The sequence below is a fragment of the Paralichthys olivaceus genome, chromosome 2 (assembly GCF_024713975.1).
Source record: "Paralichthys olivaceus isolate ysfri-2021 chromosome 2, ASM2471397v2, whole genome shotgun sequence".
Taxonomy (NCBI): Eukaryota; Metazoa; Chordata; class Actinopteri; order Pleuronectiformes; family Paralichthyidae; genus Paralichthys; species Paralichthys olivaceus.
Window position 1 is genome coordinate 18441247 of NC_091094.1, and position 26413 is coordinate 18467659.

General features: G+C 40.6%; 2 protein-coding genes across 3 annotated transcripts; one reads left to right on the forward strand and one right to left on the reverse strand.

Annotated features, from left to right (window-relative positions):
- Window positions 1-1563: 1563 nt before the first annotated feature.
- LOC109629152 (keratin, type I cytoskeletal 18-like) lies at window positions 1564-5235 on the reverse strand. 2 transcript variants are annotated; one of them, XR_002202692.2, is made up of 7 exons: window positions 4597-5235; window positions 3269-3351; window positions 2847-3003; window positions 2584-2748; window positions 2376-2501; window positions 1993-2279; window positions 1564-1859 (listed from the first exon to the last, which is right to left on the reverse strand). XR_002202692.2 is itself a non-coding variant. In XM_020086646.2 (7 exons), exons 1-7 carry the CDS (start codon window positions 5059-5061, stop codon window positions 1820-1822), a joined length of 1257 nt encoding a protein of 418 aa, XP_019942205.1. In that variant the 5' UTR covers window positions 5062-5203; the 3' UTR covers window positions 1564-1819. The 2 variants fall into 2 exon arrangements, 1 of the variants encoding a protein (XP_019942205.1); XM_020086646.2 differs by having other exon boundaries at window positions 2059-2279; window positions 4597-5203.
- Window positions 5236-13747: 8512 nt separating this feature from the next.
- LOC109629392 (keratin, type II cytoskeletal 8-like) lies at window positions 13748-19202 on the forward strand. The gene is made up of 9 exons (XM_020087120.2): window positions 13748-14257; window positions 15727-15935; window positions 16528-16588; window positions 16732-16827; window positions 16918-17082; window positions 17351-17476; window positions 17601-17821; window positions 17927-17967; window positions 18288-19202. The coding sequence occupies exons 1-9, from the start codon at window positions 13820-13822 to the stop codon at window positions 18665-18667; spliced, it is 1737 nt and encodes a 578-aa protein (XP_019942679.1). The 5' UTR covers window positions 13748-13819; the 3' UTR covers window positions 18668-19202.
- The last annotated feature ends 7211 nt before the right edge of the window (window positions 19203-26413 follow it).

The following is a 26413-nucleotide window of genomic DNA, read 5'->3' on the forward strand; positions in this document are numbered from 1 at the left end:
ATTTCTTTACCCTATAATGGGTCCTTTATATTTAAATACTTTATATTTACCCCAGGAGCAGGTCCTCCCTGTGGAGGCTGCCGTGTTTTTTACAGTAGCCCAAACTGGACAACTAAAAACCTTTTTATGACAACTGAAGGCTGCTACTCTTTTTTATGTTTTGAGGGGGAGGATGAGATGAGGGGCATTCCGCTGCAACATGAAACTTCACCACTAGATGTCGCTAAATTCTACACACTGAACCTTTAAATGCAGCAGAGCTCAGTACAAATAGACTGATTTTTTTTAGAAATTATTAAAATGTCTACCAAAACTCTGCAAAACTGGCCACAGTACAATATTTTTCCATGGTGATGAATAATAACGATCACAGATCAAAATAACTTTTCTCTATCATGACTTCTGCCACTGCTGCCAGCTCTGCTTCCTATTCTGAAGCCTCTGACATCATTTGAATCCCACCTCTTGTTCATCAGACATTTTACCATCTCAACTCTTTCAGGAGGTTTCAGTAAAATATGTTATTATAGCCATGATTAACAGTGATTTAATAAATGTTGCTGTCTCCTTTACCTTTGAACGTTCACCATTTTAGTTTTTCTTGACCCCACCACAACGTTTGACAATATTGACCAAAATATTCTTCTTAAACGTGTATAGGTCGAAGTTGGTTTAACAGTATTAAAAACGGTTTGCCACATTTCAAAGATACAGGTTATTTTCAGTTCAAATCGGAAAGTGCCCCACATCATCTGTACCCATCAAATGTGGTGTACCTCCAGGCTCAATTTAAGGCCCACTTTTATCTTAATATTATGGCTCAATTTTTCAGAAGCATATAAGTAGATGACTCAGCTTTAAGTCAAATGAATTACAACCAATCACACCTCCTTAATTTAAAATCACTGTAACTGCTCAGATGACATCAATACTCCTCTTGCCCTTCATGGCACAAGTTCATATATGTTTAAAGACAATTTATCAGTCAGCATTAAAAAAAGACTTATTTCTGATATTGTTACTACACTGTTGCTCAGGAATATCTGTGTCTCTTTGTTCCCTTTCAGTTATCCTTCTACACAGCATCCTTCTCTTCATATACAAAGGATTGCTATTTGAGAAAGTAATCAATGTCTGCCACCTGCATGTTCAGGATCCAGTCACACAAGAGAACAATCAGTAACTGCACAGCAACTGCAACAGCAAATATATCCCTAGTGGAAAGAAAATATTGCCCACTTTTATGGGACATTTCAAAAAATATATAACAGACAAATAGGGTTGTAATATTTCAGGACTGTGATTCTTGTTTTTAAGTTCTCATGCTTTCTTGCAATTGAACATAAATCAAGGCAACTTTAAGCATCCTGGAAGTGTTCATGAAAGACTACTACAACATTTTATAATTTGTATTGAAAATAAGACTCTTAAAAGATGTTATTACTCATCTTGTTTAAACTTTGTTTTTCAAGTATGTGCACTAGGTATGACAACAACTAATAAAGAAATGCACAACCTTCATTATGTATCAATACACAAGAGTCATGACTGTGGGTCAAAGAGTGTTATTCTTCATTTTTATTTTACTGACTGGTGGCAGGCAGCGGTTGCTGTTGAAACAGCCCTGCATGTTTCATTGTGGTGTGGAAGAATGCCTTTATTCGGAGTTACACAAATCATTCATGATTTTACACCGCACGTGGTCTTGGTTCAAAAATGGCTTCAGTTGATTCAATCAGCAGGACATTTTTTCCATTATTTATATTTGTGGGTCACTTTGATTTCATCATTGGGGGGGTGCCAGATCCTTTGTTCCAAATTAGCTCATGGCCGCCAGCTCGTCGAGTGCATCCTGGAGCCTGTGCCAAACAAAAAAGAAACATTTTGCTTTCAAAAGATTCATATTGAATTTGTAATGTGACAATTTGCCTCACTTTATGATGTTGTTATACGTAACCATGCAAATTAATAACAAGTGACTTTAGTATTCACCTCCACCACCATCACCACTTTGCTTCGATCAGTTTTTTTTTCTTCTCCCCCACTTTTAACTCTTACTTGAAGTCTCCACCATCCAGCAGTGTCTTGTAAGTCTCAATCTCTGCCTCCAGTTTCATCTTCATGTTCAGGAGCGCATCATACTCCTGGGTCTGTTGCTGGATGTTTGCTCGCAAGTTAGTCAGCTCCTCTTCCAGACGCATAACAAGGGCATTGTACTTCTCCATTTCCATGTTGTTTCGTTGCTCTGTGTTGCGTAGTGTGTCCTCTAGGGAGGCTTTCTAATAAAGGATAAAAAAGAGAAAGTTGACACAAAAGATGTTTAACAATTGGGATGGGTGATATGTAGTCGTAAGTGTATTTTAAGAAATGCTTACTAAGCTCTGTTGGGATGCAAGTTCAATTTCCAGGGTCTGTAACTGTCTGGCTAAGTCACTCTTCTCCATCTGGGCCCCCTGGAGCGCTTCTGTGTTCTGTGATACCTTCACCTGTACATCTGAAATCTGACAAAGGGACAGGAAAATAAGTTAGCCAAAATACAGAATTTCATAAAATTGCATGATTGCTCTTTCAACACCACAGTACCTGATTTTCGTGCCATCGTTTGAGGTCCTCCGCATTCTTCACAGCGATCTTCTCGTAGTTGGATCTCACGTCCTCCATTAACTGGGACAGGTCTTGACCTTTAGGAGCATCTACGTCCACTTGTACGCCTGAATGGGAGATCTGATTCCTAATCTCCATCACCTCCTACAGGACAGACAGGGAGGGCAGAAAGAGAGAAATGAACAAAGTCGTTTAAAGACCTCTGACTCTACTCAAGTGTGCTGAAGATCACATTAACTCACATTCTCATGGTTCTTCTTCAGGAAGGCAAGCTCCTCCCTCACAGCTTCAATCTCACTCTCGATGTTCATCCTACTCATGTTGGTGTCATCAATGACTTTCTTCAGGCCAACAATGTCAGCCTCCACAGACTGGCGGATTGCCATCTCATTGTCGAACCTGTGGGAGTGTGCAGACACAAACTGTATCAGAAGCACAACCAGCTGTTGTTCACTCTGCACTGTGTGGTGTAATGTTGCAGAACTGCTATTGCAAAAAAACTCATTCTACCAGATGTTATGGATACTACACCACATGAACTGTACAAAATCTGTATGGACTTCTGCTATAACTCTGTTTGTACAGGATGTACAGAGTGAGCTTTGATTGGTAATTCATATAAAACAACATAGACTACATTGAAATTTACTATAAAACAACTTACTTTACTTTGAAGTCGTCGGCAGCCAGACGGGCATTGTCAATCTGGAGCACAAAACGAGCATTCTCCGATATTTTGTCAAAGATCTGCACAGAAAAAAATAATTTTGACTGAATGACCTCCATATGGTACCTGTGTTTTTCAAATGTAACTGGTTAGAAAGAACCCCTTTTTCACTCCGCTACAGAATTGAACATATGATTTCAATCAGTATTTCCATTATGTAACAAAAGCAACCCCAGATCCAGGTTTCACTTCAGGGCCGCAGTGTGGTTTAATCTATCGTGTATCACGGAATGAGAAAAAAGAGGAACCACAAACTGAAGAACAGGAAAAGAGGATGTTCTCGTGCCAAACCTGAATCTGGTTTGTTTTAGCATTGTTGGAAAGAAGGGTTTCCTGTCTGACGAGTCACACAGAGAATTTTTCTTCTCTCCAATTTTCACCCAGCTGCACTTTTCTCTTTGTATACATGTGTTTATATGTGGAAAATTCTTTGTGCATGGGCGTGTTTGTGAGTCTGTAACTTTTTGATGGTATCCTGAAGTCAGAGGAAATGGGAGATACAAGTCCCTTTATGTGTTGAGACTAAGTGCCACCATCAGTGTGTCAGTCTGTGACAGTGAAGAAGTGGGGTTTAGAGAAGAATGTGACATTAGACACTGCTGACTGGAGCTGATTGTTATACAACCAGTGGACATGTACGTATTTATGTGTGCATACACATACACACACATTCTCCCGCTGGCAGTCCCAGAGCCTTTGTGTGTGTGTGTGTGTGTGTGTGTGTGTGTGTGTCATTACCACACATCTGTTTCACATTGAGGTCCTCCTTCACCAGAGCATGCGTGCATAATCACCATTTACAAGTATGGGACCATTTGGAAATGCCTTTGTCTGGTGTTGGTAGTTTGGGAGCTTTTCAGTCTGTATCATACGATGACACCCTTGTGCTGATGATTCATCAGAGGAAGTTTTGGCCAGTTTGTGGCACGAATGAGTTTTTACAGCGGGGGAGGGTGAAAAGCTCGGAAACCACACCCTTCATTCTCTTGCTTGAAATTTGATCATCTACAAAAGAAAACTGTGAGTCTCACTGTAAATGGCCCCAATCTTGTTTTTTCAACTTCAGTCTTTAGATAAATCATTAACACACTGATGTGATTTACTGGCATGAGTAAGTGAGTGCTGTCACACGCTCTCATTGATTAGTCTCAAACACACTAATCCTCACTTTGTCTGAACTAGCTTTGTCAAAGATTTTCATCCACCATCTTCTGTTTTTTAGATAAAACTTCATAATGATGATCATTCATTATTTCCATGCTCACCTGTTTGCGTAGGTCTTCGATGATGGGTTCATACTTGGAGTAGTCTTTCATGTCAGGTCCTCCCTTCTCCAGGGCGTCCCTGATCTTCATCTCCAGCTCCTGGTTGGCGTGCTCCAGGTTCCTCACCGTCTCCAGGTAGTTGGCCAGGCGATCGTTGAGGTTTTGCATGGCCCCCTTCTCGTTGCCCAGTATCCCAGCACCAGAACCGCCACTGCTTGCCATGGATGCACCAGCACCCCCAAAACCTGCACCCATACCTCCACCCATTCTGCTGTTCAGCTTGAAGGCGCTGGAAGAAGAGGTTACCGGGCCAGCGGAGCGCAGAGAAGCTGCTGAGCCATAGGAGATGCGGGACCCTTGTCCACCAGCAGTACCATAAAGGCTGACACTGCTGTACTGGGGAGAAGAGCGGGTAATGGAGATGTGGGGAGAAGATTTTTTGAGGCTGGTCGACCTGTAGCTCATTTTGGAGAAGTTGAGGCGCCTCAGAGAATGAAGTGAAAAATGAGATGTGGAAGCTCGCTGCTGGCCGGCTCAGAAAGTGACGCTGGCAGTGTGTGGGGAACTTTATACTCCTGCTTCTCCCTCAATCGTAGCTGGTCTCTCAGACCCTGCCCACTTCAACTTCGCCCCAGTCTTCCTGTCCTGCTCCCCCTCCCTGCTCTCATTCACGCACATGTTCCCCTTTTTTTTAACGTACGCTGTATTGTCTGTCTCCAAGGACACGTTGAGGCATTTATCTGCTGTGGAAGCATTTAAATCATTCACATTCAAACAACCAGAGCAAATCAACAGCAAATTTAACTGGCTGAACTTTAGAGATCACACAAACAGCAACTCATAGCAAATGAAAGCAAGCCGTACACTTCAGCAAAGAGAAACTGGAAAAAGATTTAATAAAAAAACGTCAATTGGTAGAATAGTCTTTTAATTTGGGCTTACTTTGCAAGCAAAATTCCTTTGGTTTGCCCATAAAAGGCATGATGTGTACCACTTGCTGCATAGTTTCTAAGTTTGTGGTCACATATGCTCCAAAATAGACAGATCTTGCCAGCCTTCGTATCTAGACTAAACTAAAAGCAAGATAAGCAGCTACAGCACAGATTATTTTAAAACAGAGAGCAAGGACTTATTTTTCTATTCTTTATTCTCTTAGTGCAAAATCATCAATGAAACACTATTTTCAGCATGAAATTGTTTGTCAGAATAACAGCAATCAAATTTCAACTCAGTCAGCAGGTTGTATTGTATTTAACAATGAAACCTGCAGCCTTCAAAGAAAACCCAAGCTTCAACTTTACCCAAAGGTTAGATTGTTAACTGATACCTGACTCAGAAAACAATCATGAAGAAAGAAAAGCTGCCCTCATTCACAGCACATGACGACCTGAACACGTCACTTCTATTGAGAAGTTTGAACAATTAACTTTAAACTCTTATCTTTGGTGCTCATGAGAACTAGGTTTGAAATCCAAGAATGAAATTATGTTCTCTCTTCTTTTGGATGCTTTGTGACCTACAAGAAAAAAAATACAAAAGCAGGATCCATTATTTAATTTCTCATATTTTCTTTTTTCAGAAAAGATAGACAAAGGCTACCTCCATTCAAACCTATACCATTGCTGTCCACTATAGCATTTTGGGTCTGAATGAGGTTTAATTTCCATCAATACCAACACACCTGAAAATGTAAATCACGTGACCACTTGTGTACACTGGGCATATATGTGCCAGTGTATGTGTACTCGTGTCCTATGCATGTAAATAGTTGTATTATTGCAAAATGAATTAATTAGCTGAGGCTGATGCTGGTTGTTTTCTTCTGGAAGGGAGTCATGTGATAGGAGCCTGATGAACCATCGTTTCCAAACATCTCCGTTTGGGCCCCTCCAGACCAAATCTCCGCCCCAGAGCTTTCAAACTTAAACTTGGCCAGCATAAACAGAAAGGGGACGGCTATATACTGTACAGAGTCTCATAGTTAAGTTGTTTATTCCATTATTATCCCACTTATTGACGCTATGAAACCATAATTTAAAAATAAACTCAGATGTGGCTGTTTGGCAGTTGTCAGTATTAATTGCAAATTTGCATTGCTTGAACTCAAATTCCGAATTTGATCCTATTTCATTTCAGTGTTGTAATTTGCATTGGGTTTTCTTGGAAACTGGGTTTTCTGCTTGTTATATTATATAACCATGTGCTTGAGGATATACAAGGCAAATGAGACGAATGAAGAAATAAGTGATTTGCCACACTACCAGTGTGCAGTGTTCTGACCCTGGTAAGGTTTAACTGAGGCTGAAGTGTGTTCGGACAGGATTTTCATGCTGGCTGCCAGAGAACTGGACAATAAAAACAAATGAACCAGCCCCCAGGAGGGAAACGGTAAAAGGCTACAACAACTGTTCTGAGCTCCAGTACAATCTAGTTCTCTCCTCTCCTTAACTTACCTCATCCTCATGATCAAGTTTCACTGTTTCTCACCCTCACTTTCCATTAATTCACCAATGTATTTCAGTTGCACTAAAAAACATATTGTAGGTCGGAATAAGCAAAGAAAAAGCAAAGGAAACACCAATGAGTCTGGCATGTCATGAGGACAGGCAGAAGAAGAGGAACCATGAATTAAATCAGCGTGAGTCATGCCTCATGACATTCCTGTTTGTTTGAATGTTGTGTTGGCAACAATTTTTACCTCGCCCACAATGACCTGAAAAACAAGAAGCTTACAAATAGAAACAGGCACTTCACTTGATTAATACATAGAACATATTTATAACACATACACCAGCTTTTAAATGAGAGGATTTTTTAATTCACATCATGCGTGCACATGTTATTGATATCTTTTATTGATACCACACTATTTTTTCCACAAATAAAATCTTGACCAGTCATCTCTACCACAGATAAGAGAAGAAAAGAAGTAGAGGGACAGAGGAGAAGCTCGAGTCTGTGAGTCATAGTTACACACAGCAGGAAGCTGCTGGGAACTACCACAGGAGTTTATATGCCTCACAAATCTTGGACAACTGTCAGATTATTACTGCTGCCTGCTGTGGCCTTGAATGAACTTCCCTCCCCTCCCTCGTTCTCCAGCTTCACTGCAGACTGAGAGCTCTCACACACTTATATCCGAAGCTGAAAATGTCTGTTTGCATAGATACATATTCATACGATCACCCTGACAGACGCAGGAAGGAATGTGGATGTGAGTGTAAGTGTGATGTATTCATAATCATTTCCTTACATCCTTCCCTCCTCTCTTCACTCCCTCATTGATTTGCCCAACATCACTAAAAGCCATGCAAAGAGCAAATTTGTTTAACTTTGATGTGAATCTATTTTCCAGTTTGATTGCCAGGACATTTGGAAAAGTGTAAGGGTCACACATCAGAGGTTAGCGAAATGTGTCGACTAAGGGCCATTTTCTCTGTGGGATGTCATGTCCATTTCTAGCACCAAGACATTTCACATGAAGACAAAAGATAAAAGGAGCAGTGAGTGAGAACTGGAGCACTGCAGAGTCACCTATACTCTCATTTCTGCATGTGGGGACTAGATTCATTTCATTTCAGGAAGTAAAATTTCAGTTCAGAATAGACTTTTAAATATCTGGATATATTATGTGTCAATATAATTCCTCTTTTTTAGAATATTATGGTTACATGTGCAAATGTGTGGGGAAAAAGCAAACAATAAGAGCAGGCAGATTTCAACTGTTTCCAACCAGTCCAATAGCTTTCAAGACATTTCTCTCCAAAGCAAAATTGTTTGCTATAGAGGAAAGTCAGAAGTTGATAACCTTTAGTATCTAAAGAGCAATTGTTGGCCAGAAAAGAAAGAAAACATGCATTAAAAACTTTTGAGTCCTGCAGGTCTAAATTATGATTAATTCATCTGTCTTACCACCAGGTGGCTGTGGTAGGCTGTTTAAAATTTAGCACTTACTTTGCACCTCCACTATGGTGAAGCAATGCTATGGTGCATGTATGAATTATGATATTACAGACCTACCGCAATAAAGTAAACAGATGAAAGGTTTGTTATTTTTATTGGTTTTATTGATAATATTTCCATCAGAGTTCACATACCTGCATGACAATACTTAATATTTCTCACATCACATGTGTCAAGACAGGAAGTGTAGTTGCTGGTGCTGAGTTTATTTCTTTGATGATGAGGTGATGTTTGTTGCCAGTTTTATTTCCTTATTTTAATCTGTTTAAATTTGCTCTCTTTTACTATCCAAAGCCAGATACTTCATCTTGAAATGCTTTTCACCATTACACTTTTCATTGTTTGCTAATCTCTTATAGCAGGCTGTACCTTCTGAGGAGGCTGAGGTCTTTTGGAGTACAGGGGCCACTCCTCATGACCTTCTACAACACAATGTCGGCATCAGTCATTTTCCAGGGACTAGTCTGCTGGAACAGCAGCATTTCAGCTGCGGACAGGCTGAACAAGCTGATCAGAAGGGCCAGTTCTGCTCTTGGGACCTCTCTGGAACCCGTGGAGGTGGTGGGAGACAGGAGAATGTTGGTCAAACCTTCCTCCACGATGGAGATGGTCTCCCACCCCATGCAGAACTTTTTTAACAACACTGAGCAGCTCCTTCAGTGAGAGGCTCCTTCACCCCAAGTGTGTGAAGGAGCGATTCATGAAGTCCTTCCTCCCTGCTGCTGTCAGATTGTACAACAAGCACTGCACCCAGTAGACCACCATACACACTCCCCCTCTCTCTCTGTCTCTCACTCACACACGCACACACACACACACAGAACCTCATCATGTACAACCAATGTCAGAAATCTAAGTGCAATTTGTATATAGTAATTTATCTTGTTTAACTTATCTTTACTCTATATTCTTCGTTTTTCATGCTTGCTGATTATCTTGCTGTTGCAATGCTATTAATTTCCTAATCTTGGGACAATAAAGGAATTCTGATTCTGATCTCTCACTGCAGATCAAACCTTAATTCCAATAAATCAGCAGTACGATGATGACAGCAAAAAAATCTACTTTTGAGCTTGTCAAACAGGAGCCAGGCTGCGATTTATTATATAATGCATATTTTAGAGGACACCTTGTTAAAGCATTTTTACAGTTAGGTTAGACTGGTTTTAGGGCTACAAGTATGTTAGCAACATGTACAAAAAGTAATTGAAACCTTTTTGTGGCAAATAAAAGCTGAAGAGCTGCATGTGGAGCTGTGAGTTGTTGAACCCTGTTCAGTGATTCTCATGTGAACCATGATTGTCTGTGCCAAATTTCATGTCTATCCATCCATGTTGAAATTTCCCCAGTGTGGGATGAATAAAGTCGATCTTATCTTATCTTATCCAACAGAGCTACTTCAGTCCAGACCAAAGTTGTGGACCAACTGACTCAGCAAGGTTTTCATCCCTATAAAAAAACCTTATAAGGCTCAAGTTTAATGAAATAGATTTGCTGATGTTCCATGAGACACTGTGTACTTACCCTGCAGCCATGTGATGCCACGCCTGTGCAGTTTCTAGGGCTGCTCAACATCCACTTCCATCTTCCAGTCACTAGAGGGTGTGAGTCTCAAAGCAAACCTGTACCGTGAGATGCGTGTTGCAGTCGGCTCACAGCTACAGTTCCTAACCACGCCTCTCTTTTCTCAGAGTTATCTGCATTAAGTTGTGTAACACAGTGCTCTGTAGAGTGTAGACTTCATTCATGCGTTGTGGAGGTTTTCGGTTCCCAAAGGCATCACTGAGTGTAGCCAAAAAAGCTTGGAAAAGCCTTGTTAGTGTGAATATCTTACAGTTTGAGCTCAACATTAGACCGCCTATCCATCCTCAGTGGTTTGGGGTACTTAAAAACTATACCCATATGGTTGAACAAATAATTTCATCATTAAGCCTTCATGATACTTTTAGATACATAAAGAAAAAAGATATTTACAAGAACTTGTCGCCAAGACTAATGGGAAGGCCTCTGAGGACCAGTGTATGGATATTAGCTCTGCTGTCTTTTATGGAGTAAAATGGCACTAGTTAGATAGCTTTAATGACAAGAAATGATCTGGGACTGAACTGTCTGTCTGTTCTGCAGGTGGCTGATTGATGCGACCTGAAGCACCTGAGGTCCATTGTGTGTAGGTTACATAAATCCTGCCTGCCTGATCAGTCTCGCTCTGCTGCTCTCCCCAGGCACTTCATGTTCCTGTCGGGTTCTGTTCTTCTTTTAGGTTATCTTTATGTTTTCTTTACTCCCTACAACATTTGCAACCACGCCCTTCACTCACGCACACTCTACACCACTGACTTTACTGAATTCCACATTTCATATGTTAACTCTTGATTTGGCATTTGGTTGGTATGGTTGATAAATAAAATACACTTTACCTAGCATACTGGTGTGTCTCCCTTTTTGTTGGGGCCACTTGAGCTGGGTCATGACAACATAAACTGTGAAACAATGCAAGTACATGATGGGTATTTCACCAACCTTGGTTTCTTGTGAGAACTGTGAACAGCTTACAAGTAATCTCTGCTCAAGTTTTTTCCTGTCCACTCTACCTATAATGTGAATGCATCTCAATCCCACCCTGCAGCTCTACAATCACAGTCACTTCATGTTAAAATTGTGAACAGTTCATTAACAAGCATCATTGTTTCAAACTAAAAATTATTTATATCCAACCCAACATTAACTCCTCTGCAAAACCCCACTAACCCCTTTATGATCAAGTCCTTTGAATAGTTAAATGAAACTGATAATGCTATGTGTGCAACAAATCAGTGCATATTTTGAATCGGTATGAACAGTGAGCATGAGCCCCAAGCACACGTTACATGCATGAATGCTAACATCATGCTAACACCTACTAAAACTATGTTCAGCGTTTAGCTCATTTTCCCCAGAGAATTAGCCACAATTTTTCGTGTAACTTTAATTAACACTGCTTTTTAAAAACCACCTGTTTTCTTAACTTAAATTTAACGTTTCGCTGTCGTCAAAATTAAACCATTAACCCTGTATGTTCCAGCTGATTAATGCAAACATCTTATTTGTTTTAGCAATGACATGATGTTTTTACAAAACAAGACAGAAAAAAAAAATATCTGGACCAGAAGGTAGGTAGGTAGACAGATAAGTAGGTGGGTGGGTGGGGTGGATAGGTAGCTAGATATATTGGTTGGTAGTAGTTAGGTCAGAAGATAGGTGTAGGTTACTTACGCCTCTACTTTTAACTTGCTATGCACCATCAAGACCTCACTGAATGTCGCAGTCAATAAGTCAGCGGTTGTGAAATAGGTTTGTTTCTTATCTTTGCTAATTGTCCTCTCTCATATCCTCCAACAACTAATCTTCCCTCCACCCCTATTTTCCAACTTGTAGCATGTACGTGTGTCTCTCAGCACATTCCAGACTTGATGTGTCATATTGCAGCTTCATACAAACCAAAACATCACCGGCCTCTTAAGAGACTAAAGGTCAGGGGGTGATAGCTTGGTAAATGACCCCCCTCACTCTCCTCATGCACAAAGAATGATGCGTTGTCTCATGTGGAGTATAAAGCTTTAACCATGTTTCACCCATCAAAGAAAAATTAAGGCAGCTCTGTTGAACAGTTGATACATTTGTCGGAGAGAGTGAGTTACTGAGACGACAAAAACTGGCTGACTTGTACTTATATGGTTGCCTCCAAGTTTAGCACAGCCACACCATTGTGAAGAGTCACGTCACTGCTTAAGGCAAGTCAAGCAAAAATGCATTTTTGGATTGGTATAAAAAAGGGCATGTACCTGTCAGGATTTTAAAATGTACTAATCACATTTAGTTGCCATGCAGCAGAGAACCCTGGGATTTGGCAAAGTTTTTTCCCCAAAACCATTTAAAACTTGGAAAAGAAAAGAATAGAGGTGTTGTGTGAAAACGTTGGAGCCTGAGGGGCCAAGTGGGTGTTTCTCTGGTACAATCCAGACAACAGCCATGAAACTGCTCAGAAAAGATCATGAGTCATTAATCTATCAACTGTGTCAAGCCTTGACCGAATCATGATTTCCACTGTTTGAGATGATTGTCGAGGTACATGTTTCTTTCACAAATCATCTATCTATCTATCTATCTATCTATCTATCTATCTATCTATCTATCTATCTATCTATCTATCTATCTATCTATCTATCTATCTATCTATCTATCTATCTATCTATCTATCTATCTATCTATCTATCTATCTATCTGTCTGTCTGTGTAGTTCCCTGTCTTGTGCAGTCTCAGTCTTTATGGGTACATATCAGTACTTTTATGGCTGTGTAAAACTACTCTTGGCGTCCAACAGAAAATATAAAAGACAAACTCTGTTTGCTCTTTTCTCGGCTGATACGGAAGGAATGTTCATCAATAATCCGTGTGTGTGTGTGTGTTTGTGTGTGTGTATTTGCAGGGTTTGGTCTGCTGATCATCCAGTAAACTGCAACTTTAAATGCAGTATTCTTTTTTCTTTGAAGTCTGACCTGTAAAGGTCCAATTTATTTGTATTTGCCTTTTTAAAAAGCTTGTAAAGATAAATAGATAGCGAAACATATTCAGTGGGTAAAATGGGTTCTCCTTTATTTACGAGACTGACAGTCCCTGCCCACAAACACATAAAGACCATCCCGCAGGGCAACTACAATTTACTTTGCAATATATCACATCCGTGAGAACTGTAGCAAAGGAGAGGTCATAAAATCATTTGCTTGTTCATTATACCCCAGGTTTGACTTGCTGTGTGTGCATGTGCTGAGTTAATTTTTTTGTACAACATGGAGGTAAACTCTTTGTCCCCCTGTTTAAAGTACAGTGTATCTTTGTGAATTCAGTTTGTGTCATTATGATGTAAAGCATGGAAAATAAAGTTTGACAAACATGGTTAATGTGGACAAAACTCTGAGTTTTCCAGTATTTCTGCAGGGGTTTTATAGAAACTGGCACGTTGACTATTATATAATTCCTTTTTTTTCTCCACCATGGTTTGTGTGCTGTAAATGTGTAACATGATGCAATTTTCTTCCCTGACAATCCCTCACCCCCCCGTTCTTCACTCCCCTGCCGAGGAAGGCAGCCAATGGCACCTCAGCAGGGTCCCTCCCCTGCTCTGATAAATAGCACATTGAGTACCAGAGAGGTTCTATCTGCCTGACTGTCCTTCTCTGAGCAGTCTCTCACCACCTCAGTGCTACAGACTCCCTCTGTAACCATGTCCGTCAGAGCCTTGAAGACATCCACTTACTCCACTGTGTCTTCTCACAGGGGCCCATCCCAAAGCTTCAGCAGCCGCTCCTTCTCTGGCTACGGTGGTGCCAAGCAGAGCCAAGCTGTCCGCAGCTCCTACGGGGGAGTGGGCAGCAGTGGTGCTACTGTGGGTGCCGGGGGGTTTAAGGTGGTCGGTGGGTACATTGCTGGGGGTGCTGCGCAAAGAGGTGGCGGGGTAGAGTTCGGCTACATGGGATTTGGTGGAGGTATGGGAGGTGGCATGGCCAATGAGCTGGTGGCCCCCATCACGTCAGTGACCGTGAACAAGAGCCTACTGGCGCCCCTGAACTTGGAGATTGACCCCAGCATTCAAGTGGTCCGCACCCAGGAGAAGGAGCAGATCAAGATCCTCAACAACCGCTTCGCCTCCTTCATTGACAAGGTCAGTCCATATTATAGATCAGTGCCATTGTACCAGAAGAAAATGGTCTTTTATATCAGAAGGGCCACATGAGGAAATCTGCAACAACCAGCATATATGCATGATGCTTTGTTCTGTACTCACAAAAAACTATCCAGCACAGAGTAGAAATTAACTCAGAAGCCTCAGAGGAAATGAGTGCTCTGCAAGCCAAAATAGCTCAAGGTGAAAGATGTCCGAATAGAGATCCTGTTGAGACAATCCCGAATAAAAAACTGGACATTCATCCACTAACAGCTAAGCACTGAGATTCCATGTGTAGGAAAGTGAAAAGATATATAATATGTTGAGATCCTTTGACTCAGATGAGAGGATCTACCTGGATACAAAGTTTATACACGGCTGACATGAGGAGCAAAATGATTTTGCTTGAAGGAATACTATACATGCACATGTGAGCAATAATCTGCAACAGAGAGTTTATGAAAGTAGACAAAAGGACAGATATATTCTTGTACTTGTGTCATAAATCCATTCTTACACTGTAAGTATTGTATTGTAATGTGTATTGTAATGTGGGAGTTTTCAGATTTCATTGAGTGGGTAGTCACAAACTGTACAAACTCTTACAGAAGGAGAAAGGGAGTGGCAGGATGAAGGTTTACATAAGAGAAGCATGGTACATACTCAGAGGAGTACATCACAACAGTAAAATAATTATCTGCTAAAAAACAATTTTCAAATGAATGTTTTCCTCGTCAGAAATGTCTTATTCATTTAGAGACAGCAGCTCAACTGTTCTCTAATTGAGATTGATCAGATTGTTCAATTATCTGTCACTGTTACTCATAAATCTGTCTATTGTTTAAGGAGCCACCCAGCAGTGATGCAAGTTAACCTACGAATCAATCACGCTACAGGAATTCTTCAGTCATAAAACAAAGCTCTCTCCCCTCCTCAACACACATGACATATTGACACATGCCCACACAGAACTGCATGTCTCTTGTCGTGTTTGCCGAGTGGAAGCGGAACCCCACCCAGGGTCAGGGTGCTGAATAGGAAATTCGTAAGGGGGCGAGCTGTGTCACAATTGTGGAAGAGTGCCACATTGTGTTAAATCACGGAAGTATGGGTCAGAATTTGGTGATCAGTTATTGATGTTACATCCAGAGGTTGTTGTAGGTTCAAGAAGTTCAGTCATTTTTCTTCTAGTTGACGTTTTTCTTTGTCCATGTCCCTCAGCAAACAAAGTGAGACCATTTTATCTGATACACTCTCACCCTCTATGCACTCAATGAGACCCTCCATCCTATTTAAAGTACACAGTGTTGTATTTTTTAATATCATATATCCAATCTTTAATTGATCAGACTGGTGAGGTCTATATCGTCAAACAAATATGAAACTTGGACAATCTCAGTGAAGCAAAGTTGCAGAGCTGCTCATTTGCCCTTTTCTTTTGTCTTCACGCACTTCTCTCTTTGCAGGTACGTTTCCTGGAGCAGCAGAACAAAGTACTGGAGACCAAATGGAAACTTCTGCAAGAACAGACCACGTCTCGGTCCAACATCGACACCATGTTCGAAGCTTACATCGCCAACCTGCGCAAGCAGCTCGACAACTTGGGTCATGAAAAAGTCAAGCTGGAATCTGACCTGCATCACACGACAGGCCTGGTCGAGGACTTCAAAACCAAGTGAGTGGAGATGAATCTGAACCAAACATCTTGCACTAACCGGGCAATGTCCAGAATTTAATAACTTCAGTGAATTAATCAATTGAAAGTGATTGTAAATATCCTGTCTATAGCCTGACTGGCAGATTGTGACCAATACAACATAAATATTCTGGCGTTTAAAAATTTGAAAGCATATTTGGACCTTTAGTAGTTGTTTTTTTTTTTACACAAACCTAAAATCAAATAGTTCACAGCAAATATTGATTTCTTTTGAAATGTTATCTAGATACAAACTTGGCTTTATAATGTAAAATGTAACTTTTCAGTGCTCTCTGGTGGACAAACTATGTAATGAAGCTACAGTTTCTAAGTTTCTCACCTAATTGGCCATTTGTCTGCTGGAATTTCATGTTACATATTGGTTTGCTCATAGACAGATGCAGTCTGCAATAAAAAGGTAATACCAGTCTCACACTATTCTTTGGTGTGAATATTTGAGTCGATATTTATATTTACCAAGGGTTATTTTCAAACTCAAGAAAAGGTGTTCTCTGCTGTCTTTTCAAATTTAGCATGTGACATTAACATTTGTTCATGTTCCGTTTTCCAGGTATGAAGATGAGATCAACAAGCGCAATGAATGTGAGAACAACTTTGTCCTCATGAAGAAGGTCTGTTCTGATTATTGATATTGATGTAATAATATGATTAGGCTTTGAGCACAATGAGCCCACACAATGGCTACTTGTACCTCAGGTTAAGGCCTGTACCCAACAGCGATTTCCTCTCAGTGTCGTCTTTTTTTCATCTGCAGGAAACAGATGCAGCCTTCATGATTAAGACAGACCTTGAAGCCCAACTCGATGGGCTCTCTGATAAGATTGACTTCCTCAGGCAGATCTACGATGCAGTAATAACTTACATTTATTCTGATTCTTAAAATCTTCATAAATCTGTCTTTGCATGTCTGTTCATCTTCGGTTCATGTTTTCCTATGTAGGAAATCATGGAGCTCCAGGGCCAGATCAAGGACACATCCGTTGTGGTGGAGATGGACAACAGCCGTTACCTTGACATGGACGCCATTGTCGCTGAGGTGCGCGCCCAGTATGAGGATATCGCAAACCGCAGCAGAGCAGAGGCTGAGTCGTGGTACCAGACCAAGGTGAGACCTGATCCCCACTACCACAGCATGCTGTTGTCTGAGGACAAACACAAAGTTATTTCGGTGTTAGCTGCACAGTACAACGTTCATTAGATTGATGTGGTTGGTGTAGAATGACGCTCTTTTTTTGCCCCCTTGGCAAAAACTTACTGCTACTTATTTTCTCATTTCTCAAAAGTCTCATGAGCACAGAAACTAAACTAAAAGATACCCAGGTTATTAAGATGCCTTTTCATGTGTTAGTCTGACTTGTTCCTTTCTGTATCAGTACACAGAGATGCAGCAGTCCGCCGGCAAATATGGTGAAGACCTGAAGTCGACAAAGGCTGAGATCGCTGAAATGAACCGCAGGATAATGAGGCTCCAGTCTGAAATTGACATGGTTAAATCACAAGTGAGGATTTCAGTTGCATATGTTTTGACACGTTTCACAGTAATAGGGCTTTGTTAGATAACTTTTCTATTTTTATATGAAGTAGAAAAATGTGTCCTAATAATTTTTCCATCTCCACTATTAGCGAAACAATTTGGAAACTCAGATCGCAGAAGCTGAGGAACGTGGTGAGCTGGCAGTGAAGGATGCGAGACTCCGCATGAGAGAGCTGGAGGAGGCTATGCAGAGAGCCAAGCAGGACATGGCCCTGCAAGTCCGCCAGTACCAGGAACTGATGAACGTGAAGCTGGCCCTGGACATTGAGATCGCCACCTACAGGAAGTTGCTGGAGGGAGAGGAGGACAGGTAAGATATCGCTGTCAGAGCAAGTAATGAAAACGGCATCGTTTACATTTCAGTATGTCTCATGGTATTTTGCTTTTTCTTGTCTTGCTCTATTTGTCTCTTCAGGTTAGCATCTGGAATCAAGACCAATATATCAAAACACACATGTAAGTTTCACAGATGTTTTTGCCATTTTATAATATAAACCCATGGAAACAACATAAGAGGGAGGTAAAAAAAAATCACATATTACAATAAACCTAAGAATATAAAAGGATAATTCATGTTCACAGACAGGCTTCTGTATCTATTTCTATCTATAGCTATCTTCTCCTATTTCTGACATGAAAAACTTCCCCAAAGCCTTTGCTCATACAAAAAGATATTAAATACAGTCTAATGTGCACATAATTGCATGTAAATATCAACTCTATTGCCACCTTTTTAGGCCCATTTTAATCTTTACCTTTTACTTGTGCATGTGCAGCTGTGAACTACAGTGCCTACGGCCTAGAGAGCTCCCGCACCCCAGTCTACGCCAGCAGCTCCTTTGGAGGATTCAAGGCCAGCAGCGGTGCCATCACTGCCCTGGAGGGAGGAGCTTTAAAGAGCACAACAGTCACCAAGACAGAAACTGTGGTGATGAAGACAGAGGAGAAGAAGATAGAGGAGACGAAGATAGAGGAGACGAAGACAGAGGAGAAGGAGACAGAAGTGAAGGAGGAGAAGGAGGAGCTGGAGGAGCAGGCAGTGATCGAGGAGCCGGCCACAGTGGAGCAGAAGGAGCAGGAACAGGTGGAGGATGTGGCTGAGGCTGAGGCTGAGGCTGAGGCTGTGGCTGAGGCTGAGGCTGTGGCTGAGGAGTGATGAGTTCAGGTTTATGGTTTTTGGTCTTGGTTGTTAAGAAAAAACACTCTTGCTCTTCCCTCCAGTTTTTTAATGGTTCGTTCACCAAAGTGCCTGCACTAAATACACAGACACAACTTTCTGTCTGATGAACAGGTGCTAAATAATGAGATTATATTCTGGTCTTGTGAAGGCGTATAAATTCAGTGTGTGTGCGTTTTATCAGTGTAACTGTGGCCTGACTGCACCACACAGGTTTAGCCAACAGGTGGCAGTGCTGTATCTGTTTTCCTCTGCTGATGGTTTGAACAACATGAAGCACAGTAAAAACTCTAACTTCAAATTAAATCAATTTTGATATGAGCACTGTCGAGGAAAATAAAGCATCACCATGCTAAACTCCTTGTGCTAAAACTGCTGTATCCAAACAGTAAAATATAAATCAAATGCACTTCATGACTTTTACTTAGAAAAACTTTTGTGGTTTTTCAGTGTGCTGCTGTTGGCAACACCTGGGGTCCTGTTTGCACAACAATAAATCTTCTTTAAACAGTAATTTACATTGTGGTACTTTGTATTTTGAAGTTATATTCCCACAAACATTTAAATATTTCAGGTACTTAAAGGTACAGTGTGTAGAATCTAGTGTTGAAATTGCATGTTGCAGCGGAACATCCCCCACCTCACCCTCCCCTTCAACATACATTCAAAGAAACTGGGAAAACATGTGGAGAATTTGTTATGTAGTTTTTCAACTAGATTAAGTCAAGACACATACACATTAAATTACATTAAACTTTTAACACAGTTCTAAAAAGAAAATGAACTTGATGGAAAAATGATTTTCCAATCATGAACCTTTGCTCTGGAACACCCGACAAATCTCAGCCTCCCTCTGCCATAGGTACATGCTCCAGGAGTTTCTTTTGAGCAGCCTGACATAATTCAAAGATCATGCATTCTTAAACAAATGTCTGGAAATGTCATATTCTCAATATCTTTAGCACATACAAAAAAAACCCAATCCAACTTGTAGTTAAACTCAACAAGGCCAAGATTGTACGGAGGAGTTTGAGTGAGAAACCAATGTGGAATTTGGGATTTATTGAGGAATAGATAATTTTTCTCTATAGAGTGACTGCTTTCTCTAGGGGCCCTTTCAGCCCCGGAGGAACGGGTTTGAACATGGTTAATCTGTGGTGGTGCCACACCCAAGACTGTACAAGCGCTTGTGAAATAAAAGACAGAAACCTGCAGAAATCCCACCCACCGTTCATCGTTTTTTAACAGATGTCTGGCAGCTGACATTCACCTGAACATGACTCAGGCCTGAGCACGATAAATGATTAAAGAGAACACGTTCTGTTAATACTCATATAGATGTTCACAACAGTAGGTGACCTGTGGTGACAGTGATAGCTGAAAACCTTGCCCATGGTCTTAACATGCTTGACATTTCTGTGCAGTGTAAGCTGTGAAAAGCTGTGGTGACTTATTATAACTCTGCTATGACAGAGTTACAAATACTGCATAACAAGAAAAACCAAAAATCACATTCAGTTTTTTACTTTAATCAAAATCACCACGCTTGTATCGGTGTAGGCCTAAATAAAGGCCCAAGGCTACAACCTGGAGAGCGTTAGCTTAGCTTAGCAGAAAGTGTAGAAACGGAGCAACAGCTAGCATAGCCCTGTCTAAAGTTAACATCTCGCGAGCTCGATAATTGACATGTTCAAGATCTTGTTTGTTCTATCCACACAACAACTAAATGTAAAAATACAAATCAAACTTGGCTTGGAGGACAAGTCATTTTAAAAAAGTTTTTTTGTGTATTATTGTGTAAGCATGGCAATGTTGCAGCAGATGCATAAGTCCTATTATATACATGACTGGTCAATTTATGGGCCATCGTATTTTTGAGTTTCTTCTGTAAAACCACTACAGCTATCAGATAAATGCAGTGAAGCAAAAAGTTCAAGTTTTAAACTTCAAATAATTTAGGCCCAGTCCCAATTCCTCTCCCTCCGCCCTGCCCCTAGATATGAAGTGCCCTTCGCTGGTAGTGTCCCCTCCAAACGGAGCCACAAGGGAGAGGGCTAGAAAATCTTCCACTATAAGAGTTGGGACACCACTCGCTATGTCATCAGCAGCCAACCAACGTATTACAGTGACAAATAATATGATATAAAATAACATTATTACATAAACAATCGTCATCAACCACATTCTAACAGTGACACATCTGACAACTGCCGGGCAAATGGGACAGATTGATCTGTTGCTGAATACACAGTCATTCAGTACGTTTTCATCTGTTACAATGTAACTTTGTTCTTGTGCATAGAAACTCCTGCACCACACTGAAAATGTTCTAACATGAGAGGGAAATTTTTGTCACGCAGCATTTTCATTTGCATATTCTGGAGGAATGATCCTTTTTTAGATTGCATACTTTTACCCACAGCAGTGACGATGTTGATTTGTTGACTACTTTGAGTTGCAACATTTACTGTAGCTATAGCTTTTTAGCTTTGTCCCTGGCATGACATAAATCCTGGGACAGGTTGGCTGGAGAGGGATCCACCCTTTGGATCCTTTGTTTTTTTTTTACTTTGTCTCCTTAACTAACCATTTGAGGTTGAGCATGAACCTTTGAGTGTCATGTCGGAGCTCATTTGATTGTTTTGTTGCTGTGACACATGTTCAGCTGCTGTTACTGTAACACAGACATTCTCATGCTGCTGGTGATTCTGCCAGTAGTTCTGCTGTTTACAATAGATGCATATACTTGAATGTGCAGTAATCATAACATTGCACGTGTTCATTCACTGACAGTTGCCCAATCTACCCCGAGGAGACTCTGCAGATGACACCGAACCAGGATCATTCACTCTCTTTGTCTCTGCTGAACTAAGGATGAACTAATGATCCAGTTCCAGCTGGAACAGGAAGCACTGTTACAGTAATGCTGCAGGCCTTTGTGTTGAAAACCTAATATAAGCCAAGACTTATGTTTTATTGTCTTTATTATTATGTTATTTCTACCTTGAATTGCATTGATTATATAACGATACTTGCCTCACCTAACAAATAAATGCTGTGTGGGAGACAAAAAGAGCTTACAAATATTTTGAGGATGTGTTAAAACGAGTAAAAAATGTACTTGGCTGCATTCCCATTTGATGATTGATTGATGTGGAGGCCACATAAACTCTTATTCCATCTTTGAAAACCCGGGGTTGACATTATGCCTTGCAGTCAGTTTTAACTTATGTAATATACACAATAAGCCTCTGTCTAATAGAGTATGGTTGACTTCCCCATGGCGGTCTTCAGAGTAAATATGTTCACACCTCAATGAGAAAAGAAAATCTAATAATGCTCTTGCCTCAGTCATCTGCCTGCAGGCGAATGCTCTAACACTCCACTTGTTATGGTGTGTTTGTGTTTGTGTGTGTGTGTGTGTGTGCATGTGTGTGTTTCTCTATGCATGCGTGCATATGCGTGTGTTTCTGCATGTGTGGGCATGCATGCATGCATGTGTGCGTCTGTGTGTAGGTGTGTGTGTGTGTGGGGGGGAGCGTGCATGCGTGCATGTGTGTGCGTGTGTGTGTGTGTATGTGTGTGTGTGTGTATGTGTGTGTGAGATCAGGCCACAGTTCCTTCAGAAGACTCTCAGTCAGCTTCAGCACTCTTTAAACAATGCTGGTTTGTTGGTACAGGCTTGTGTGTACAGCACCTTGTGTTACATTTGTAATACACAGTGTTTGATTAGAAAACATCCCACAGGGACACAGTGAACACTGAGCTTGCAGTGAGTCAGTTCATGAGCTCATGAAATAGAAACTTTTGTTTCAACAAGCGTATTAAAATGTCTGACGCAAACTTTGGCTGCGAGGCGGTTCACAACTTTTCTCACTGCGCACAGTTACAGACGTAAATCCTATCCTCAAGTAATTCTTCATTCACCTTCACTGCCAATAAAGAGACAGATTGACTTGCATAAAACATTAGCACTTGTTGTCTCTCCAGGTATTCTGGGAAATATGTGTCAGATTTAATAGCCTCTCAACACTAAAACTACACCAGCGGCAATAGGTTTATTCACTGCAGCAATTTGTCTAATCCAGGATTTGTCTGTTCAGGACTTGATATAAAAATGGTACAAGACTGACTAAGTGTTATTACACCGTAAAAAAGAAAAGACATGCTCTCTCAACTTGACAAACTGGTCTGAATTCCTCTGCTGGCCTACAGCGAAAGCAGCCAGCCAGCCAGCCAGGATTAAAATCAGTGGAGTATTTACCATTGTGAATGCCTGCTACAGGTGTGCCCATTTTTCTGTATTATAAAACAATCATATTACATTTGAAAATAAAATAAAAATATGTGAATGAAATATTTATGAATGATTAGAATGAATTAAATTTTCATTATAGAAACATGTGAGGGTTACAGCTCATATAAAACAATCTAAAACAGCTTGAAAAGCACTGAGGGAAGTGGGCTTCATAAAAGTGAAGTTCACGGCAGAGCTGTTGTATTGAAATGCATTGATTGTACAGATGTACCTAATAAAATGGCCTCTGAGTGACATCCAAAGTTATCACTGAATTCACATGTTGTGATTGCAACACTCTGACAGGTAAACCCTCCTTCAGAATAAAGGCCACATAATGAGTGTTCTCAATCGAGGGTGGTATAGAACTGTTCTGAATGATAATAAGTCCACGATCACTGTGAAAGAAAATCTCCAATTCAGAAAAGGAATCCTCTGTTGAAGCAACTCTATGTAATTTGTACTAAGCAGCAGTGCCCTCTACCGCCACACTTGGTGATACAGCCTATCAGGACCTCTGATGACTGACCAGAGGATATTACCCATGATCCCTGGCTTCCTGAATAAGAAGAGCTAACACTCTAACAAATAAACCGAGCTCTATTTAGAAGTCTTCATATATTTAAAGTTTGCTTGCTGAGTATTGGAGTTAAATTTTGGTTTTAATGAATTTTAGGCCTTGTTGATCTACAGTGCAGCATTTCTCTGAAACTTGCTGGGCCTGATTCTGCTGTGTCTGTCAGTCAGTTACACACTTCTCACAGGAGATCCTCTCTGTTCACTCAAGTTATATTGAGCAACACCAGACTTTCAGGATGAGCAGTGGGAATCAAAGCAGCACCATTCTACTGAATCCAAATCAGTGGACCATCAAACTAATCTTCAAACTGTTATTTTAAAGTAATACAATGCAAAGTGTTGCTTTAATCCATACTTCACACTGTTTTGTCTAAACTGAGCATGTTTACACGTTCAAAAGCTGAAGTAAATTCAAAGATTTGACTAAGAAAGTTTGATACCCGTCCTGACGGGACCATCCCTTCTCAAATCTGTCATACACAAGTTTTGGGCTCTAATTCTATCAGTTAGATTAGTTCTTAAGTACTTTCAAGAGTATCTTCAATCCTCAATTATTCTTAAATAACGTAACTGTCTGCATACAAAGACTCCATCACCATCTTTTTTCCTATTGTGTCCTGTGAAAGATTAAATTGTTCAAATCAGAAATGAAACCCAACCTGGGAGGGAACGTACTAATGTGTTTCATTAGTGAGGCTTAGGAGCAATTAAAATACAAAGCACTGAAATATGTATGGAATGATATTACCATATCAAGTAAGGCACGTCCTACATTCTTCCCCAAACATGTGTGATAGCTCTGAGTCAAAGTTGCTGAGGTTATATTGTTTCACATCAAGTGCAGTCAGTCAACTCAGGTAGAAAGTGCATTAAAGGGAAAAGAGCACAGAGTCACAGACTATGGTTGAATGTTTGGAACGTGACTGTGAAGGCCATTTTTAAATGCTCAAACAGAGAGGTGCGTTGAATGAGGGCGTGTTACGTGTGGCTGCAGCACTGCAACTTGCCGTCTGACCTTTGCACGTTTGCAATCTTCATTTAATTTGCGTACAAACAAATTACCACGATTCGACAAACAGGAAATTTGGGGGCCAATCATTTTATCATGGGAGTAGCGGTTGGTGGTGACACGGCCATGTGCAGTCTGCTGTGTGCGCTGCACCTAATGGGAACTTGCAGATGAGACGATATTCAGGCTGCAGACAGGGGACAGGTCCTGGAGGACGATGGTCAACAGTAGCGCTACCTGATTAATTTCAGCAAATGCATGTGCATTATATAACAAGAGGTTATTTGAACAAATTAAGGTCTAAAAGGTCAAATCTTCAGCGCGTGTTATTCACACCGTTGCACCTCTGTCATCAGTGTGAAAAAAAGTCATTCTTAGCATTTCCTTCTTTGTTTCCAAGACCTGTCAGTGTGGTTTAGCAATTCCATCTGTCTGTCTCTTCTTAAACTGACGGACTGTGTGAAAAGACACTTTGCTGAATTTACTGCATAACTTCGAGGCAGCTGGCAGCTGAGGGAACCTGTCAGCTGGAGCAGTTTCATTCCAGCTATCTAAGCTATGATCCGACAGACATGAGCTGCCCTGCCCTTAGGGCGACATCTGGTTAGCACTGGGTGTCTGGCTTGAGCTGGTAGATCGTATCCAGCCACAGGTATTTCCAAAGTTACTTAGAATCACAATAAAACAGTATGTTGATGTTGTTGGACTGATCAACTGTCATTTTACTCCTCCGGTATGATAATAACACAGTGGAACAATCAAGTCATCATCATTATTTCCTCATATCTTAGAAATTAGTTTTATTATTATGTTTGCAGCGACATAAATAATACACTGACAGTGACACTGCAGGGTGCAGCCCACGCCTTACCTGTGGCGATGACTGGCCTAAACATGGTATGAAAGCTTTGCACAGAACAACACAATTCTGGGTTCATTCATTTTGTGATCTGTAGGTAACTCACTCAAATGCACAAATGCTTTTATGACTGTTTCTCACGCATAACTTTTACTGTAAAGAATTCAGGGGTGTGTCAAACCATCAGATTTAGTTAGATGATTCATTTGTTTTTACGAGATTGCATGATTTTTTTTAGACTCTTACCAAGTTGTAATTAATAAATTGTTTTAAAAATGTACCAAAAAATTACACCCAATATTTTTTGTATTTACTTTCCCTCAATAAGCACAACATACTTATATTTAAACCAGCAGTATGTCAATGGCAGCTCTCTCAAATTAGGTTTCGGTAGCTATAAGGGTGTTTATTTTGTTACCTTCACCTAGACCCTTATATTTTCACACTAGGAGGTATGGGCTACATTTTCTTCACTGTGGCTTACAGCAACATGATTCAACATGACTCATGTCATAGTATTCTCTTCATTGAAAAGAACAGAACATGTGTTTTCCACCTCTCTGTTTATTTTACAGTGTGAATTTCTAAAAGTTTGCTGATCTGCTCTGTCAAACCTTTTTTAAGTAAAGTGTCACACTGTGGAGTGCTGATAAGTTGCAATGTCCTGGTCTCCTGTAGTTAGAATGCAGTTTACAAGCACAAGTCAATCATTTCCTTCAGTCAAATGTGGCGCTGTGGAAGTGTGCAAGTTATAAAAGGGCGTAGTGATTTACATGTACTCACTTTTCTTTTACCTGTTCAAACATACAAGTATGCAGGTATGTGCCAAGGAGTCTGCTCTTAAAGGATTCCTTTACCGTTTATATTGTCTCATGTACACCATATTTACATTAAGTTGATATGTATTGCACAACTTATCAAGATTTTCTCATGAATGGTAATGAGTGGCAGTTTTAATGATCCAACCACACACACACACAC